At 38.3% G+C, this 21,143-nt stretch overlaps 1 protein-coding gene across 1 annotated transcript in view; it reads left to right on the top strand.

The window, feature by feature from the left end:
* The window catches only part of roraa (RAR-related orphan receptor A, paralog a), a 279,288-nt gene that overhangs the window by 175,174 nt on the left and 82,971 nt on the right, over window positions 1–21,143 (top strand). Inside the window, exon 2 of the mRNA XM_052597196.1 lies at window positions 17,981–18,010. Coding sequence (XP_052453156.1) covers window positions 17,981–18,010 — 30 coding nt within the window. The remainder of the gene's footprint in view (window positions 1–17,980; window positions 18,011–21,143) is intronic.

The raw sequence follows: 21,143 nt of genomic DNA, 5'->3' as shown, positions 1-21,143 counted from the left end.
TTACACGACAGCTGTGTTTTGGGTGCCTGAAAACACCAACTATTTGAAAAAAAGTTTTTAAATATAAATTTATGTGCTAAATAATGTACCCCAAGCTTTTGTTTTTATAAACAAATTGACTAAAAATCGATTTTTCTCAATTCTGCAGGGAACTGCAGGAGGTTTGAGAGTTGCTGAATAACTAACATAAATCATAAAAAACGTAAAAACGTAAATAAATATTTTTTTTTAAATGAAAAGAATTAAAGAAAAAAACAATATATTTAAAATAAAATACAACAGTTAACTTGATTCCCTGCATGTTATGTGACTTTTAACTGACAGTATAAAACTGTGAATGTGGATTTGTTGTTAAATTATTGTAATACTAAGCAATCTCAGTGGGTATTTCAAGAAATATTTGAGCTTTTCATAAATTATGGAAGCGACTAGAGCAGCGCTGACAGAGATGCATTCGCCTTAGCATAGCTCTCAAGTGAGCCTCCCTTTCCATAACAATGCATTTTTAACAGGGTCTCGACGACATGTCTGGCTAGACATGGAAAGCGCATGCATGCATACATGCATCGTTGCAGTTTGTGCTTAGTTCACGGTCCTGTGCTCGCATGTGGTGCTATTTTAATGCTAGCAACTGACAGCTGTGTCTCACCTCAGGTGATGCTAATTAAGAGCCACTATCATCTTTTCTCATGGTCTTTTTATAGATTTGAATGAAAGACCTTTAGAAGCTATTTAATGAGTTAAGCACCCCACATCCGTAGGTATCATTTTCCAACCAGCTCAAAGATGTTTTTGCTGCGTTTGTTTGTTTGTTATAGCTTTTTTTACTCTTTCGCGTGCAGGAAATACACATGGGGCGCTAATTTTAGCTCCCCCAAAAGAACATGCACAGCCACCACCAGCCTACGGTGAACCACAAGTGCGTTTGCAACTCATCCTACAAAACATCAATCACAAACAAAGGTGTTAGCCACAGCCTTCTGCCGCTTTGGCCTTTTCTTGTAAAGAAGTAGTGCTTTGAGAATGTTCCACTTTTTTATGACTATCCTACCCCTTTGTGATGCTTGGTAGTCACATGTTTTGCTACATTGCTTAATACTCAGTAGAACTGAGAAAAACTAAATAATTATAAACATGAAGATTTACTAATTTCTACTACTCTTGATGCCATTTTTAGGTTTTCAACCAACCAAATGCACATGATTGTCGGACATTGCTTTGATGGCTTCCTGCCTCCATTTATTACAATTTTAAATGTAGTATTTTTCAGCTTTCCAGTCAGGATACAGTAGCAAGCAATTACTGGAAAGACAGGTGTGTGAAATCAGGACAGGTTGCAGGCTATACTCGAACCGATGTTTCCCATAAGAGTACCACAGCTACACATCCCCATTTTTTTATATACAGTACTGCTTTTTTACAATAGTGTGTATATTCAGGCCCTAAGTTCAGGCCCAGGTTAAGTATTCATCTTAACCTTATCTTCTATGACTTGGCCATGATTTCTGTCATCGTTTGTTTGGACTCCACTCAGTTGTAGAGCTCCGTGGACCACCACACAGTGAGTATGTTGCTTTGGCTGAAGGAAAATCGATGTCGTCTCTTCACGGCACACTGGTTTTGTGTGGCTCCTGAGGAATAATTAAAGGGCCCTCACACCACTCAGCCAATGTGACGATGACTAGCGCTCTTACATAAATCGATAGCTGCTTTTTTCTTTTACTATTATTAATTAATTTTAAAAAATCCCCATCTTGCAGTAACACACACATTTTCCTTCAGCAGTTATGGGTCAGTGTGTCACTGTGCCATGTCAGCGATGTTGATACGTTTTGACAGGCTTTCCCCTAAAAAAGAAGAAAAACACCCTCCTCCCCGCTAGCACATACAGTGGAGTGGGAGATACTATGTCAGAAACGGAGGGGGAGACGCCACATTATTTCTCCTTCATTACGTCACATAAGCAGGAAGCTGGAAGGCTGGAACGGAGGTGACCTTTCTGGCTGAGTTTTTGCACTGAGGCGATTTTTGTATGTGTTTTTTTGTTTTCTCTCGATGCCAGGTTTTAAAACATAGCTGCGCCATAAGGACAAGCGGTGTCTGTGAACACTTACGTTTTACATTGAAGTATTATGTAATCTTAGAAACCAGTGGCATATTCAACATATATGTCCATTTAAGGTGTAAACTCCATATGAGTTTCTAAGAATTTAATGCAAATCATTTTCTAAGAAGCCGGGATGTCTAAGAAACTAAAATAACATTTCTGTCTCACACTTGTCTTAAACACACACATCAAATAGATCTCCTGTTATCTCTCAGCTCATCAAAAACTTAAGCATACTGAGACAGTCTAAAGAACACTCAAAAAATAAAGCAAATAATACAGAAAATCAAATTTCCTCCAATTAATAGACTTTTTAGTTACTTGTAATTCAACAACAACAACAATAGCATTATTACTATTATTTAGTAACTTACTGCATCCAACTATATTTTCAGAAAGGTAGATGACGATGATGATGATGATGATAATAAACTGTTTTAATAGTAACGTGCATTCCAACTATGTTTTGAGAGGTAGCTGAATTACTATTGTTATTATTATTATATATATATTTTAAAAAAGTTTGTATATTGCAATAACAGAGACAGGAGGTGTGATGGACTGTGATGTGCTTAAGGCTTTTGGCAGCCATTAAGTAAAGACTAGCAAGGGTAGGAAGCATCAAATCAATGTATTGTGATGTGAAATGACGGCTGACTTTGATCAGCAGCCTTGGGAGTGCTTTAGCATTGAACACAGTGAGTGGGTTATGCAAATATATGGGCGGGGGTGGTACAAAGACCGAGAATCAGATGCTAGTATCTGCTAATAGTCATTACTAGCTTCCAGTTATACACAGAGTGTACCAAAATTATGTAGAATTATGACATAAAATAAAACAAAATGAAATACAATGACAGATAAAAAAAGAATAGAAAAGAATGAATATAAAAAAAATAGATAAGAAGAATAAAATAATAATAAAAATAAAAAATATCAGTGTATGAATCAAATTTTATTATTAAGTTTTTTAAATAATGTACAATACATAATAGATAAATGTAAAAAATTCAAACATTATAAACACTATAACCATATATTTTACATCCCCTCACTACATACAAATCCATTCAGTTGAATGGAATTCAAAAAAGGAATGAAAAATATAATGAGCATGGCAGAAGACATATATTATAAACAAATTTAAACACATTTATTTAAAGTGAAACTGAAACTACCTGCGTGTGGGAATTGTACTTTTTAGTAGTAACTCACATTGCATCTAACTACGTTTTAGCTTGGCTGTAGTTGAACTAACAAAACAAAGATATTTTGGTGAATGTGTCCATTTGAGCATCCGTGGTGCAGTTGTGGTAGTCGTACCTCCGTCCCTGTCCCGAGGGGGCCACACAGCCTCTGCTTCTCTCCCTTTCCCTCCAGAGACAGCATTCTTATGCAATCATATCCATGACAGCTGTTGTTTTTAAAGGACTTTCTTCCTTTTTTATTTGAGTCATTGGTGAGTTCAACAGTGTAACAATACAAACAAAAACCAAACAATATGAACATTATCTTATACAATGAGAACATTCTGTCATCATTTATACTCACCTTCATGTAGTTTAATTGTATCTTCATTGTGTAAAACCCAAAACGTCATTATAAGGAAAAGAGCAGCATTAGCATTTTACTAAATATCTCTTTTTGCATTTTATGAAAAAAATAAATAAAATGGTTTAGGGGTTTAATACATGACATTGAGTAAATAATGTCCAAATTTGTAATTCGTACTGTAGGTGATCTATCCCTTTAAACTTGAACCCTAAATCCTTGTTGCAAGTTTCGGCGAAAAGGACCAAAAGGTAGCGGCGCTGCTAGGTGCGTCTCCTAACAAGATGACTGTTCAAAGGCTTTTTTTTTGTGCTCTGGAGAACATGAAAGACGTGTTTAAAAATTTAAAAGCCCGATCTGTTCCAGTGCTGTGGAGCGGCAGAGGAAAGCAGATTTTCACATCGTCGTAATTCCCCAGTCGCTTGCTTTGTAAATTAATTAAGATGTTTATGACAGCTGCTTGCACCTAATGGAATGCTTATAGACTTTTGTCATTAATAATTACTGGACTGTAAGGCTACTTCCTTCATGTGTTGCAGGGGATGTATGGACTCTTCAATGGCTACTTTATGTCCTGCGGTTAACCTCTTGTTTTGTTGGAAGCTGGGGGTCACTACACACTTGAGAGATTTGTGTTGAATTCCTGATAGTCGCATTTCAAAATGTTTACGCATACATATAACTGTAATTGGCTAAAGACACGTAAACATTTAAGCTCTAACAAAAACATTTTAAAATGTCGACTGCAAAAAGTTATTTTCAATTAATTATTTGGTCTTGTCCAGTCAATATCAAAACGTAATAAAAAAATATATTTACACATGCAAAATATAAGTTCCAACAATCCAACAATATCCAACAATATAAAAAGTTGAATGCATATATATATATATATATATATATATATATATATATATATATATATATATATATATATATATATATATATATATATATATATATATATATATTTCAGTGAATTGTAGCACAATTCTGCACTGCATACTTCATGTTCAAGTACTTATATGATACATACCTGCTCATCTAGGAACAGACAACCAGAAAAAGTTGACATCAGCTGAGAAAACCACCTTGGTGAGCTAAAGTACATGATAAAATGCTAAAGATATTTGGGAGCCACTGTGCTGGGGAAAGGGAAACTAGATTAGCCATATTGTGTTTGTTGGGAGCTCTGGGCCACACAAAGACATTGCTTTATCCGGTTCAGTCTCTTGCATAACACATACACTCTCAGAAATAAAAGGTACAAAAGCTGTCACTGGGGCAGTACCTTTCAAAAGGTACACTTTTGAAGCTCTTAGCAACTGATATGTTCACTTTAGGTACTAATATGTACATTTAAGGTACCAATATGGACTCTTATGGTACAAAGATGTGCCTTTTTCGAAAGGTACCGCCCCAGTGACAACCTTTGTATCTTTTTTTTTTGTTTTCTGAGAGTGTACATGTAGTTATGAATTTGAAATCGATTTTGTTCTCTTGTAATGACTTGATTTGAATCTACACATTAATTTTATATTTTATTTTATTTTTGTGGCATTTGATCTCTCTGTTAACTTCGAAAACATCTATATTGGTGTTTGGTAGCTATTACATTTTAGAATAACTGCATTACATTTCATTCTGTTAGACATTGTCATTTACTTTTGACAGAGTAGAGTGTGTTTTTTAAACTATAGTAGGGTACTGTTGGCTAGCATTGAAGCACATCTGATGCATCTCAGTTATGGAGTGCTAATGTTCATGTTATCATGTTTGAAAGCCAATCCTTTACAAGGGAATGTGCCATTGCAGAACTGTCCGGACCTACATTTGCCGCAAAGTGGTAACTTGGCAAGAAACTACCAAGTATCTATTAGTACTGCCAGACATTTTTCAGTAAACAAGTGCCTCTTTCTGTTAGCATACACAGTTAGCTTTGTATAGTTAAATGCGTTAGCGTTGATATTGTTTATTGAAATCACAAAATAGCCAAAAGGTGGTGAAGAAAATGTGAGTGATTTTTGAGTCACTGCCTAAATACCAGTCTAGTTTTGCAGTGATGCCAAGACTTATTTCCTGCAGTGGAAATGGATTTGTCTTCTCATCAAAAGAGAAAGCAATATTTATACAGCCAGTGCTTTCAGACAGAAAGCCCCAGAGGCTCGTGTGACTTCAGAGTCAATGGTACAAATTAATAAATAAATGACCCCATTTTACTGATTATGAGACTTGTTATATTTTAGGGCCCTTGTGTTTCCTCAACCTCATTATTCTCTCAGGGGAGCAGGAGGTGCTTTGTATGTTCATAAGTGGTATGTAGTTCCTGAACATGTATAGATCCCTGTATATTAGGAAATATATTTCCTAAGTTATATAGAATGATTCCTGAATGATCATACAGTATAACACTGAATACTAGAGTAATGACAGCTGAAAATTCAGCTTTGCGTCACAGGAATAAATGACATTTCAGAACATATTCAAATGTAATATATAATATGGCACTTAGATAAGTATAATGCACTTGTTTATGTGGAAACATTTGAACTAGGTTGTTTTCAAAAGTGGATTTAAATTATACTTTTAGGGAAATTCTAAATATTATGTTATTGTTTTACCCAGAATTTGTTTTAAAATAGGGATAGTTCATCCAAAAATGAAAATTATGTCATTAATTACTCACCCTCATTTAGTTCCAAACCTGTAAAACCTTTGTTCATCTTTGGAATACAAAAAATATATATTTTCTTGGAGCATTCTGACCCTGCATTGACAGCAATGCAACTACTACTACTTTCAAGGCCCAAAAAGGTACTAAGGACATTGTTAAAATATTCCATGTGACATCAGTGGTTCAATCATATTGTAATGAAGCTACGATAATACTTTCTGTGTGCAAAGAAAACAAAAATAACGACTTCATTCAACAAATTCTGCTCTTCCGTGTCAGTGGACGCACATTCACAAGAGTACCACAACACATCCGTGTGGTGCTCCTGATCCAGGAGTAAGCTTTCTATAATAGAACCAGTAATTTGTGTTTCAAAGATGAACTAAGGTCTTATGGGTTTGGAATGACATGAGGGTGAGTAATTAATGAACTTTTATTTAATATCCGGTAACAACCAGCACAACCAGTCTGCGCACCTGCCCGCTTTCTCCACTACTTTTTTAAACACAACCTATCTACCACAAACTACACTGTAGCATGAACAATTTTAATCGAGGAGATAAAGTTTGTTTTGCTTGTTGGCAGTCCACCTCATTGGCTCCCCCACATCACATATGTCCAAATAAGTGCAGGATATTGAAGCAGTAAGCTTGAACCCCGTTGGCTTGAAAGTGACTTCTCTGATCGACTCGCTTCTGTAACAAGAGCCCCTTTGATCTTCACAGCACACTGGGAAGAGTGCTGGCCGAGCTCTCACGTTTTAATTATGAAAAACATGAAAGATAGATGTGGAACTAAGTGCTAGGCACGACTGCGTACAGTAGCCGAAACAGAGAATTCCACCTGCAAACATCTTGAGAGATCCTCTGATATTTCCTCCCCTCTGCTGGACCAGAGGATATGCAGTAATTCTGTGACATTAATTAGAGGATTGACAGACATGTAATTCAGCTAATAGGGAGCTTTATTACCTGAGAGGTTTGCTGAGGCAATTAGCTTTATTGGCCGGTGCAGGATATGGACCAAGCAGACACTCTGGTTTTCCTCCCGGTTTCACCATTACAGTTTCCTCAATTCAATGAGCTGAGAACAGTTCGCTGTATAGGCCGATGTCCCCATGGATTGTGGGGAGTGTGTATCCTACGCCACTTTACTCAAACACACACATGCCAGACTAGATGTATTGTCCGACTGGGATTATAACGGATGTTTAATTCATCTGCACTCAAGCTGCTAGCTTAAAAATCTGTCTGAGAGATGGGGGCTGGGAAAAGAAAAACATTCAAGTGAATGCTCAGGGTGGGTGAGCGTGGTAGACACGGCCTTTAGATGTGGTCGGGTTTGGAAAGTACAACGACCCACACTCCTCAAGACGATGTTAGCTGCCTCAGAGTTCACACACTCAGTGGCTGGCAAGATGAAAGAGATGATATGCAAGTGCTTCAGTTGCAATCCACACTGCCACATTTTAAAAGTTGATACATCTGCTGTGCTTTTTTGTTTTTTGCACTGACATTTTGAGATGAATCAACAGCATGCGCACAGACCCGGGAAAGTCTGGGATGGAATTTCTTGTCATATTCATTATGAGTCATAAAGTCCCGGCGTTGCAGATGTCTTAAGCACCAATTGCTGCTTAGCCAGTCTGTGGATGCAACTGAAGATCATGTGACATCTTGTTGTGGTTTCTCTGCAAGGACAGTTTGTTTCCGACAAACATCATTTTCACTGTATCAGCAGGAGCTACTGCTGATTTGTAAATCTCTCTATATATAAATTATTACTGTTCATGATGGTCGGCCGCAAGAAAAATCCTTGATTAGGGGTGTTTTTTGCAAAGTCAAACATTGCTATTACTACTTCTCATACTTAACAGTAAATACTAAAACTCTTTTGACATGAACGATAACTCAAATTATGTGGCTTTTTGACTAGAAGTGTTCCATTTACTTCAGAGATCAGATTTAAAATCAAAAAAGGAGACTTGCATTGGGATCACTAGCTGTGTTTCCATCACCATTCAAACTGCGCAAATTGAAAGTCTGCCCAATGGGAATATGTCAATTTTTTTTTAAAGTCCCATATATCGCAAAAAAGTTTTTACACTCGCATGAGGTAATTTTTCAGGCAGTTCGAAAAAGGAAGATTTCACAAAACTGCAAATTGCAATGCAGTTTTCTTCATATTACAGGTCACCTGGCATACGTGGAATTCACATGATTATCCTTTATGTACAGTATTACTGTATAACCTCCAAGAAACACTTTTCGAGTATAAGGGGTTTTCCTTGCCATTGATGCCTTGATAACCCCTTATTTACACTGCACATGACTGCAGAGCATTATGACTCCGACATGGCCACCAGAGCTGATTGCAGCCATTGTAGTCAATGCTTGTGTTTATACCAGCCATTTCAGAAGCATCTTCTGCACTGCTTCTCTACAGATACATGCCTATGTGTGGTGTGCGATATACGTAAACCTACCAACATCCGTCGCCATGACTTATCGTGAGAAGAAAAAAAAATGTTAGCATAAAATTGTTTAGTGGAAACCACCCAGAAATCTCCAATAACCATCTACCTTTGCTTAGTAACCTCCCTAAACACTTTAGCAGCCACTAATGCCACGTTTCCACCGAAATTACCCGGAACATTTGTACCAGGAACTTTTTTCCCTGGGAACTTCCCCCCCCCCCCCCAGACCTGTTGCTTTCTGCGTTTCCACCACGGTGTAAAGTACTGGGAAGATTAGGCAAATAGACTGGTGACGTAGGTCTGCGCACGTTTCTCAATAAAAAGTATTTTTTGGACGTGCATCCTCGTTAGTTCAGACTTTGTGCATTCGAATCGGGAGTGTGATGTCCGCGACGACACGAATCAGGTAAATCTGCAAAACAGCAGCGTACTTGATAACTTCAGTCAGCTCGCCTTGACTACTTCAATTTTCCTCTCTGTATATTTACAATAAAATGAAATAGGATATCAAATACCACTGCCTCCTTTCTTTTTTATTTAATCATATTAACAGCTGCAGAAATTTTCTTAGTTCAGGGATATGTGTATATATACAGCCATTTCAATGAAACAAAATATTATATAAAATTTCCTTTTTTATTTTCATTTTAACATATAGATAAATTGAATACAGACCAAAGATAACCTGTTAGATTTACCCAAAACAAATCATGTGTTATGTCTAACTTCTAAAGAGACATGAGAGCCAGTGGCACACATCAGAAGGTCTAGCCGGGGTGAGGCTGCTCTCGGCGGATACATGAGGACACGAGGACGCGTGGAGCTCACCGTCTCAGAAAACGGCGAAACACAATTGCACATAGGTGCTGTCTTTATAAATAAACCACAGATTTGAGTTTTAAACAACTACATTCTCGACTGAAATACTTTTAAAATTACATTTCATGACACAATAACAGTAATATTTTGGAAATGATCCGAATAAATGGTGGTTGAACTCAACCAATGCTGCGTGAACTCAACTCAACCAATCAGGATGTTTAGCGCCAAAGTCCCGCCCCCAAAAGTTCCAGAACTTTGAAAAAGTACCACCTCGCCAGCAAGGACTTGGAAACGCACCGAGTACCAGGCCAAAGTCCCTAGATCCTGGGTAAAGTTCCTGCGATGTAAACGTGGCATATGTGAACTTCATTGAATCAGTGAATTTCGCATAGACATGCTACACTTTTTTTTTTTTTTTTTGAAAATTTATATCAATATTTTCTTAGGTTGGCTATACATTCAAAGTACTACACTGTTTGTTATCTTACAGCATAACTGAGGAGAATTGGCCTATTTTATAAGAAAAAAACGACTGCCTTTGTTCCAACTGTATGACAAAAGTTACATCTTGATCACTTAGCCTCCCATATGGTGAGCTATGTCTAGCATGGTAGACCCATGGTAATCTGAAATAGCTCTTGGCTGCAAGATATGTTCAATAAGCTTCCATATATTTATGGTATTTTGTTAAGTTAGCTTCATAGAGTGGCAAGGAGTGTGAGGCTGGTTAGAAAGACCTAAAACTCAAATTCCTTAGCTGAACCATAGACCACAACACTGATTTTCTCACATGCGTACACACACACTGAAAAAATACTACTTCTCTTATGTCCGCAATTGGTTAATGCGGCCGCAATCTTCGCCCGAGGAGACTACTTTGGTTGGCTAAATAAATAGATAAATTAATTTAATGATTTTCTAGCTCCCTGTCCTGGCCTTCACTCAAGGGCAAATTTAGCTTCTTTCCATAAAGTAAACATATCTTAGCGCTATGCAAGCGCTACATGGAATGTAATTCTTACCATGGTAAATATTAGGGAATTAAAAATATCCAAAGATGTCACTGTAGACTCGGCATCATTTGTTTTTTTGAACATGGCTAAACCAACGGCTTTAGTAGGACGTTCTGTGTCGCCGAGGTCCAGTCAAGTATGTAACAGGGTGGTCTTGTTGAATGCTGGGAGCTGTTTATGATGGAGGTTCAGATTTCATGGGGAGCTCAGCTGGGGATCACAAAAAGATTACTAAGGAATGGGAATGCTAGAGTGTGGGAGAGGACGGGGCCCTCTGCCCGACTTGAGTTATGTCTGCTAGCTGAACATCTGAAGGAACTTCATTTGTTCATGCAAAAAGGGTGAGGTCTGACAGATCATAAAAGTATTTGCTATCAGATATGACCCCCTAATTTAACCTGTTCATACAACAGCTACAAATACTGAAATCAGTCCCTTTTGGCACAGCTGTTGTACTATTACAAAAGTTTGAAAAGTTGGTTGTAATTCCTTAAAATTTTAGGTAGACGGTTGTAGTTATAGAACACAGATTTCACTCTAGATTAAAACCAAACTGTGTGTAAATGTTTCAAACAGGACTAACAGCTGTATTTTTATATTGTGTAAATGTAGTCATGCAGAGATGACCGAAGGGATCTTGTCTGCTATGGAGTGTAGCTTTAGTGGACCACAAGCCGGTGTAGAGTCAGCATTCTGAAGAATAACTACATATTATCCGCATTTCCTTCTGATCAGCTGGTTACTGTATTCTCACGTGCACTCCGCTAATGACTCCTGCGCCTGGGCCCATAATGGTTCTGCTGCGTTGCGGGACCGATTTGGCGTAATCATCGTTTGTTTAAGCACTCGGCTGAATGAGCTTCTGTTGTGCTGCATCTTAGCAATAACAATGGCGCTTATCGTCCGGACTCCCTGAGGTACAATTAAAATTCTGTCGGAGTCTCCAATCTGCCTGCCAGCCATGCCTGCTGTTCATGTGCCCTACCTGGGCCTACGTCAATCCTCTTTGCTGCTATGTATTATTCACAAGCTACCAGACGATTTTAGGGACTTACCTGGAGACCCCCGGGCTTCAGAAAGCTGGAGGATGGAGCAAAGTTCTTGATGTCCAGCTTCATGAATCTTAAACTGACTCTCTGATGGTCTGTGACCTGTAGATCAATGGTTCTAGTAGTGACAGGTCTGATCTGATCAGAAGAGCAAGGAAAAAGATTGCTGAGAACGACTGATTGCTTCCAGAAATGTTCCTCTAGCTACTTGTTTAATGTGGTCTTGTATTTTACATGATTTGTCTCCACAACAAACTTCTGCTTGGTTTCTCATCATGTTCTCCTTTTGAACGTGACACTACGACAATGTAATTTCTACATCCTCTAAAACTAATTTGGATGTAAATCTGCTATTTGCGGAGAAGTCAGATGGCGAATTGTTCAGTGGGAACCTGCCACGGCGGCTTGATTTTAGTTAAAACCAATTAGAAATGACCAGAAATAACAGCGCCTGGAGAAGAAGTCATTTTTCTCTTGAACCTCCCTGGAGAACACAAGGCCTCTCTACGGAGTTCCTTAAGTGTTTTAGAATATTAGGAGGAGAGATGATGAAAATCGTCAAGCTTTTTTAATCATTGTATTTTGCATTTGAAAGTTTATGAAGTATAATAAGGCTAAGTGTGTCAGTGCAAAACGGGTAAGAGAATGTCAGAATGACTTTGATGGACAAAAAACTTGCATGACATCTGTCCTCTGTTCTGATTAAATATCTCTACTTATGGTTTGCAAGGTGATATGTCATTTAAAAATATACACTATGTGCATGTGTACATGACGGATATCATAATCTGCTAGATAAGTATTGATCATAAAATAGTTCTTGCAGAAGCATTCCTGGTTTTCATAATACAAGGTATGGGTGGAGATGAGATTAGTGTTGTTTTCTTATAGACCAGTTGGTTATTCAAAGATCTTCTCTTTCTAATTAATGTTAACCTCAGAGTCAGATTCACTCTATAAGCCCCAGTAAGTGGTACAATTCTCAAATATAAAATTGAAACAAGTAAAAAAGTAATGCTTTCTATGCAATGCATGTATGTTTAGACAGGACTTCACTGTAAAAAAAAAATATTTTTAGCTAGGCAGGGGAAATGTTCATAAGCATGTGTAATCTACTAAAGAATGTGCGCTGCATGTAATTTTCTGACCAGCTTCAAAACCAAAATGTTTTCTAGAATTTAGATGACAGGAGCAATGATTTATGCGAAGATATTGTTGGAGGAAGCACAGAGATAAAAGTGGATGGAAATCTGTGCAAATGTTTGTGGTTGTTATAACTTCCTTGTAGCATTAATCCATGCTAAGGCTAGTTACTCTTGACTTGAAAGTGCAAAATTTGAGCCTGTAGGATGTTGATAGATCCATCCAGGATCCATATTTGTAACCACCAAAATTGTGGGGCTGCTTATCAGTTTTATAGAATTTACCATTATTTGCTAAATTGTATGCCCAAGTTAGAGCTATCCAAGCCTGTTCCAAAGGGCCACTGTTCTGCAGAGTTTAGCTCCAACCCTACTTAAACACACCTGAACCAGCTAATCAAGGTCTTTAGACCCACTGAAGACTTCCAGGCAAGTTAGAGCTGTTTGGAGCAAAACTGTGCAGGACATTGGAACTCCAGGACCATGATTGGATACTTTTGGCCTAAGTAGATTGTAGAAACCATTAGCACCAATGGTCTCACCAATCTACTTATGCTTACGATGCTTTTGGGAAACGCAGTCTTCAATATGTTGAGTTTGTGTCCTGTCGGTTAGCATCTGAACTCTGACATCTTGAACAGTTATAGAGGCTCGATTCTGACCCATGTCATTTTTATCTTCTCAAGATACCGATGGCAGGAAGGGAAGTGTGTTTTTTATTTCACAGTTTTCTCACTTTTATTTTTTAAATCGATTACATTCTGCAAGAATGGAAAAAAGGTGGGCAAGGCCTGTGAATGCACCCCCCCCCCCCCCAGCGCTGGTCCTGATAGCCAGCAAAAACAAAGGCCCATGCCTTAATTTTACTAAAATTAAAATTTTACTTGAATTATTTTCTCTTTTGTAGAAAAAGTTACATTGAGTCCTGAAACATTTTGCATAATTGTAGTATGCCTAAGGGGGCCATTCTTCCAATATATCACAATAGCGCTGGGCTCCACCAACCCTTAAGCTACCCAGCTCCATCTCTGTCATCATCCCCTACTCAGCTGTTACTTTTCCAGAGGTGTCTGTACCAGCCTTGTCCTTGTATGTCTGAGAGAGCCACTGTCCTCCCCCCTCGCCAGTCTCCGTAGACTGAACAGTGAATGAGGATAAGTGTGAAGCAGCAGTCAATGAATCAAGCAGTCTGACCGGCAGCAGCCGGGGGGGAAGAGAGAACGTTGAGCACCATAACCTGCCCCCACCCCCCACGGGAATGGCCTCGCATTAGGAACTTCCTCACCTGTGTGTTACTGCCACAGGTTAAATGGATCGTTCCCATTAGCTTGGTGAGGGGACAGCTCCATTACGTGAAGGAGACTCTAACTTTGAATGTCACGGAGTGCCGAACCCCAGCGCGGCGCGTCAAGCACCCTGCCGGAGAGGCCTCGCTGACAATAACCATCCATGATAATCATTTGCTGTCAGGAACTAAGGAAGCTGAAATTATGATGCACAGCCTGCTCGACAGTCCTCGGCAGGGCACTGTTCAGTTTCGCTGTTTGGATGGTGACAGGATCTTCTTGCTCACACATCTAGGGCCCAAAAATTTAATTTGGACCCTGTGCACATCCTTTGCATTCAGATATGATACCAGTTTCACTATATTTCTTATAATTTTAGAGCTGGATTTGGATAAGGAATAAAGACCCTGCCTGGTTATGCAGGTCTGAGACCTTCTTTTGTTATTTCTTAAACATGAGCATGACACTACTTTATCAGGAGAAGCTGAACCCAGATCAGCATTACTCTGTCACCGGGTTTTTCCCCATCTGTGATACAGACAGCTTTACCTGGCAGGAATGCGGGGCGACTCGACCCTCTGTGGCAGATGTGCTAAAGGTTAACTTCAAACAGTCATCAGTGTGCTCAGCATATGGAATCTACAAGAGGAAAAAAAAACTGTGAATGATGGCTGTGGACATGCTTAGAATATTTTCCAGGAAATACCCAGCACACTCTTATCGGCACTGTTTGTCTGTGACAGTTTTTATGAATGGTAATATATTATGATTGTGAAATAGTAAAAAAATTAGATGGATTATGTGTGGCCTTTTTATGATTTATAATGAAGTGTATGCACCCAAAATAATGTCTACGAGTTTTATATGACTCACCTGTAGACATCCGGAAAGATGACCTTTAGCTTGGTTGATGCAAAAAGCGGAAATAATCATGATTAAGTCTTTAGCCTTGTGTTGACTTTCATGTCCACAAATGATAACAAGCATATTTTTATGTCAGAGCCAATTTAACATCTAAAGGCGTTGTGTTTTGTGTACGTGTTCTGAGGATGATACAATTCGTTTTGGCAAAGCTATATCTGTCTATCTGTCTGTCTATCTATCTATCTATCTATCTATCTAAGTGTCTGTCTGTTTGTCTGTCTGTGTCTGTCTGTCACAATCTTTGTTTCTCAATCTATTTATTCACCAATCCATTATCCATTGTATCTGTTTGTCTTTCTTACAGTTCCATATCTGTTTGTCTTGCTGTCTTTATCTACATCTTAATGAACAAAGGAACCGTTTCCTTACTGTCCTCCAGTAGTGTGATCTGTTGCCGAATTTCACACCAATTTGTAACCGCAATCGTGATGTCGTCCTTTAAAGCACGACGGACAATCTTTTTCCATCTGTCAAGGATGGATTCACCTCCAAACTGACCCATCACCCCATCTTCCAGTGGAGTAGACATAACCTGGCAGGCTTCACTGATGTCAGGGCCTAGACCCAGACCCCCTCCAGCTCCAAACTCTGTTCACCCATTTGGTTCTCTGGCCCCTTCCCCTTGCACCCTCCAATCAGAACCATCCCAATGACACCTAGAGGAGGAAGCGGGTTCTCTCCCCACCCCTCCCCTCTCTCTCCTAGCAACAAGCCATTTTTCTGATCGAGTCTAGCGTCCTCTTTTTGACAGTAATGATTTCCGAGCAAGTACATTTTTTTGTGTTAAGATTGGTTTTCATATCTGTAAGTGACATTGACTGAATAGCTGTTGTGGTTTGGGAAGGATCAGAGACAGATAGCTGATAGTATTACGGAATAAGGATGGGGATCACATGGAGAGAGAGAGAGAGAGAGAGGGAGGGAGGACAGAGCAAGGATGAGTGATAGTAACAAAAGTTGGAGAGTTCATGAGGTATCTGATAACCGCAAAGCACAACCTGTTTTGTTTCATTCTGGGTGTGTGACTGGTCTTTTCCACATGGTGATAAAATATGTTGTTTTCCACAGTGGTTTTTGTGGTTACCCCTCAGGTATGCCTCTGCCAGCACGTTTACAAAACTACATCTGAAAGCCTTGACGTCACCTAGGCTGACTACTTGTTTTTAAGGAGTTAAATTACTTTTTAGACTTTGCTTTAGGCTACTGTTGTAGGTAATGCAGGTGTTCTGATATCTTCCAAACATTTATGACTTCCTCTTTTTGTTATGTAAAATGAAGATATTTTAGAAAAGTGTTGCCTTTGGGATATGCCGAGACATTCTTAATATTTACGTTACAGGCATGTTACTATCAACTCAGAAATACAATGTCTTGTATTAGTCAATTTGACCCTGTAATTAACTAATAAAAATAGTCCTCCACTCTTAAAAGATGGAATGTTATGAATCATCTCTAAACTAAACCAATATATATACTTTTCTGCAGTGAATAAACAGGCAACTAAACCCAGGGCAGATATCAATGACCCCTCGCTTTTCTAGCCAGACCTTTAAACGTTGCACTTAATAAAGTTTAAGAGTTAGCCAGTATTGATAGTGTGCGGGTTCGTTACTTATTTTTTATTCTACTGTTTGTTTGGTTTTGTTCCCATGCACTTATCGCCGTTTCAGGTTTGCTGAGTTTACTTTGATCTAGCCAGACCTTTAACCATGACAGTTACTGGAGTTCTGAAAATCAAAGTTTCAATTTTGCGCTTTAATATTTTGCATTTCACCGTTTCCTAGAATGAGACCTGTGTTTAGCCCATTGTCACTATTAGACACAGACTGACGTCATATTTCGGTAATTGCCATTTACCCCGATGCTGAGTGCTTTGTGATTTGATTGCAGGTGTAAGTTACAAAAGGATTATTGCTTGTTTGTTTTTTTAGTGCAATGTTGTTGTTGGACATTGTGCTCCCAGCAATAGCATTGTTGATCTGTGAAGCTTGACCGGAGTGCCTCAAGTTTCGCTACTGGGCCTTTTTTTTTGCTGCCGTGTCCTCAGGTGTGTCTTTGCTCACGTGTCCCTGCTCATTTGCTTTACCGTCTTTGACTTGTATTCCCCCTTCCCTCTCAAAAACATCTGAAGCATCGTTATCGCTGGCCAGACTCTTTTTATTTTCTGTGGAATTACTGAATCATGTCAGCTCGACGTCCCTTGAGTTTCAAAAGCAAGCTGTAGAAAAATTAGCCATTGCTTCCGCATGACAAGTGGGATCTATTAGTCTGCTCTGGCCCATAGAGCATGAGCATGCTCAGTCCACATGGGACCCTCTGTTTCAGAAACACACGCGCACACACACACAGATATAACGCACATCCATCCGTGCCTCTATGGCATTAGTCATCCTTTATAAGGTCAGACATAAAGTTGCACCCGGTGCTTCTGGGCTACACTAACAGACATGAACATATTCACAGATCTGTTTAGCATTCTGTATGTGATTTCCTGTTAATTTCCATTGCGTAGAGGTCAATTGTGACAGCAAGGCAACTGCCTGGTCCGTGTGACGGCAACATATTGACCTGCCTGACCTTGCTTAGGTGCACAGCCTGTGGCAGCACTAGGAAGCATTAACACAGTCGAAGCTAGATTTCAGTCAGTGACATGGCTTACAGCATCTCCGTTTCCAATATGCTGTCAGCTTTTTCTGTATTTTACATAACTTTTGGTTGTACACAACTGTCATTTTACACACACACACACACACACACACATATATATGTATGTGTATATATATATATATATATATATATATATATATATATATATATATATATATATATATATATATATATATATATATATATATATATTATTTTTATTTTATTTTATTTTTTACATAATGGTACAACATGTATTTAATATGTTTTACTATTTCTCTTTCTTTCAGGTATTTCAGTAACAAAGAAGACACACACTTGTAAGTAATTTTTTTTTTCATTCAATTGTTAATTATAATTAAATTATTTTGATATTAAGTATATTTTTTATATTATTGGTGATTTTAATTTGATTCATATATTTATTGCACTTTAAGACTTTAAGCAAGAATGGAATGTCTGTAGATTGATGGAATTGATTTGACTTTATTTGTATTTAATTATTATTATTATTATATTTTTTTTTTTGTGGTCAGCTATAATAGTACTATCTGTAAGAAAATTGTTTCTCAGGTTAATTTTCACTGCTGAAAAATGCTGGTTTGCTATTGTTCATTCAAGAAATCTGAATTCTTCATAGAAGTCACATTATTATTATTTTTTAAAGAAGGTGATATATCTACTTAGCTCTTTGAAAACAAGGATGCAGTTTGTGCGTGACCTACATGTGCAAGGTTAAAGACGTTCCTTTTGATAAGTCTCTGAGAGAGATAGGTATCAGCTCTGGAGGGAAGACTGTAGAATCTCTTACAGGTTGCATACGTGACCTTTCTGTGCATCTTACAGATTAAGTACTGTATATCAGTGATTTGATCTAAGCTTCAAGTTTTGTTGAGGTTGCAGATAAGTTCAATTTCACTCCTTAGCTTGTAAAGAGATTTTTAAAGCTGCATTGTTTAATACACCTTTTTCAGTGCTACTTTAAATTATAATAGGTTGTAGCTTGACTAGTTCTGAAGAAGTTAAGTCAAGCTAACAATATCTAATTTTGTCATGCTAATAGTTAACCGCTACATGGTCAAATACTGTAGCTTGTTGTTAGAAAAGCTACACTATTTTGAAAGCATTTGAGCTGCAGCTGTTATACAGGAGAGCTGATAGTGTCTTTAGCATTGCTAGCTATTTAGCCATCAGCCAGATCCTGAGAGGCTATATTTGTTTTGCATTCTTGTCAGCTATAAATCTAGCTAATGAAAGATCATCTTGTCATTTTATTTGAAAATGCAGTACTGCCATCCTTTCATCTGTCAATATTCACTTGACTTGCTGAAATACCTGGTTGTAGCTGTCTTCTCCATTCAACCAGCATAAAGGTGGATCAGTGGTCTTTCATCCTTTTCTTCCAGGGCCCTACTGCTATCTTAATTATGGCGCTGATCACTTCTCCTTAACAGAAGGAAATGAAATCAAAGAACGTTTCAAGTGAGAAGGTTCAAAGCCACAGACTGGACTTCACTATTTAATCTCAGTGAAAGAAATGCTAATGACGCGTGTCAGTGAAAGCAAGAGAGGCCGTTGGAGAGAAAGAATAAGAGAATGAAGTGTCAAGACAACATGTTAGGGATGATGGTACAGGTCAAAGGGCGCTGTCTGACAGAGAAATGGTTTAAAAGATACATAATGGGCAGAAAAAGGGCTTTGCCAGTTCCGAAATAAATTAGCATTTTTATCGCTTGTAATGTGCTAATGAATTGACTGATTTTTAGTAATGAAATCAAAGTTGAACCTAATTACTTTAATTAGTAGTAAGGAACCACCCAGCATACCCTAGAAAACACCTAGCTTTGGTCTTGCACTGAAACATGCTAGCTAAATTAGCCCATTTTGATTTTTAATGTCAACTTCTCGTTGCATTAGAGAAATAAAATGTTCATGTTGACTTGAATGAAGGGATCAGCTGAGATTGGCTGAAGGATGTGCAGTGTGTTTGGTGGGGGGTTGTGCAAATGTGCGTTTTACAATCGACTAGGCCACATATGCACTCATAATGCATTCATGAAGCAACTGAACTGGAACATGCTCATACACATGCTCATATGCACATGCAAACACACACACCCAAGGCTATAACCCCCAAACATTATTTTTGCACACATTTCCCTCGATATGGGGTTGCCAGGTCTGTGAGACAAAGACAGCCCAATGAACAATCAGAAAAGGCTAATAAACTGGCCCATTTTTAGAGTCGCTATTGTGTATTTGTCTTTGATTTCGAGGGTCAGGTTGGAATACGCTATAAAAATTTTGTCCAGATTTTTCCCTCAGTTTGCAGTCTGGAAGAGTCATTACTAGTTGCCAAATATCATTGCCAATCTGCAGATTTTTGGAGGAGAGATTTTACAGAAAATTGCTTGTATGATGGGCACCGAGTGACTCAGTTTAGCTTCAGACTATGATGCCATTCAGTCAGAGGATATCAAACATGTTTGATATTTTGAGCTGATTTTATAACACATTGAAATCACTTGAAAGTCTGGTGTGTGATCCCTAGTCGATTAGTGTACAATTCCCAGTTTTTCTCTGCAATCATTTATAGAATAATTTCCTCAAGTGTATGATGTCTAAGGTTTTTATTTTTATTTATTTTTAATTTTTTAAAAATTTTTGTATCCAAGTTTTTATATAAAAACTCCCCATTAATCTCCTCAAGATACATTTTGTAAATCTTTTTAGAAGTTTTAGTATTAATATGTGGTGAATTTATTTTTCTAATTCACCCCTAACATCTTATTCTTTCTTTCTTTCTTTCTTTCTTTCTTTCTTTCTTACTCAGTTATCTTACTTCACCTCTAAATTCACAGTGTTGAGCTGACTCTTTTCATTAAAGTATTCCTATCACCTGTTTTTGACTTGGTTTGACAAAAACTCATATTATACAAATTTAACTTGAGCATTAACCCGCAAAACAAGAAAAGCAGAAGAAGCTGAATTCCCACAGACTTGGCAACCCATTCCTACTCCAACATTCTTAACCATACACACTCGTCGCAAACTCTCACCTACCCACACACACACATCACACAGACTCATCAGCCTCATCTCTCCACTCTAGCCTGAATGATCAAAACCATGGAAGTGGCCCACCAGTCCCCTCATCAATATAAATTACAGGGCAGCTGTTGGCTAGCAGGCACTTTCACGCTCCCTCTCGGCCTTCCCTGGCTGCACGTTTGGCCCTTAATAAGCCTGAGTACTTTCTGCAAGAGAACAGATACTTCAGTTCTCCTCTTTACAACCCACCGGCCATGTCTCTGACCAGCTCAACATCATATTGAAATGCCAAAGAGATGTAGCCAATGTAGGAACGAACATTTAATGTCAAAAACGAACATTCAAGTTGAATTTCACTTCAGACAATTCTATAGAACAAGTGGTTGTGACAGACCAATGTGT

The sequence above is a fragment of the Carassius gibelio genome, chromosome B25 (genome assembly GCF_023724105.1).
Source record: "Carassius gibelio isolate Cgi1373 ecotype wild population from Czech Republic chromosome B25, carGib1.2-hapl.c, whole genome shotgun sequence".
NCBI lineage: Eukaryota > Metazoa > Chordata > Actinopteri > Cypriniformes > Cyprinidae > Carassius > Carassius gibelio.
Note: the sequence above shows the minus strand (reverse complement) of the source record. Positions and strands in the feature narration are given on the sequence as shown.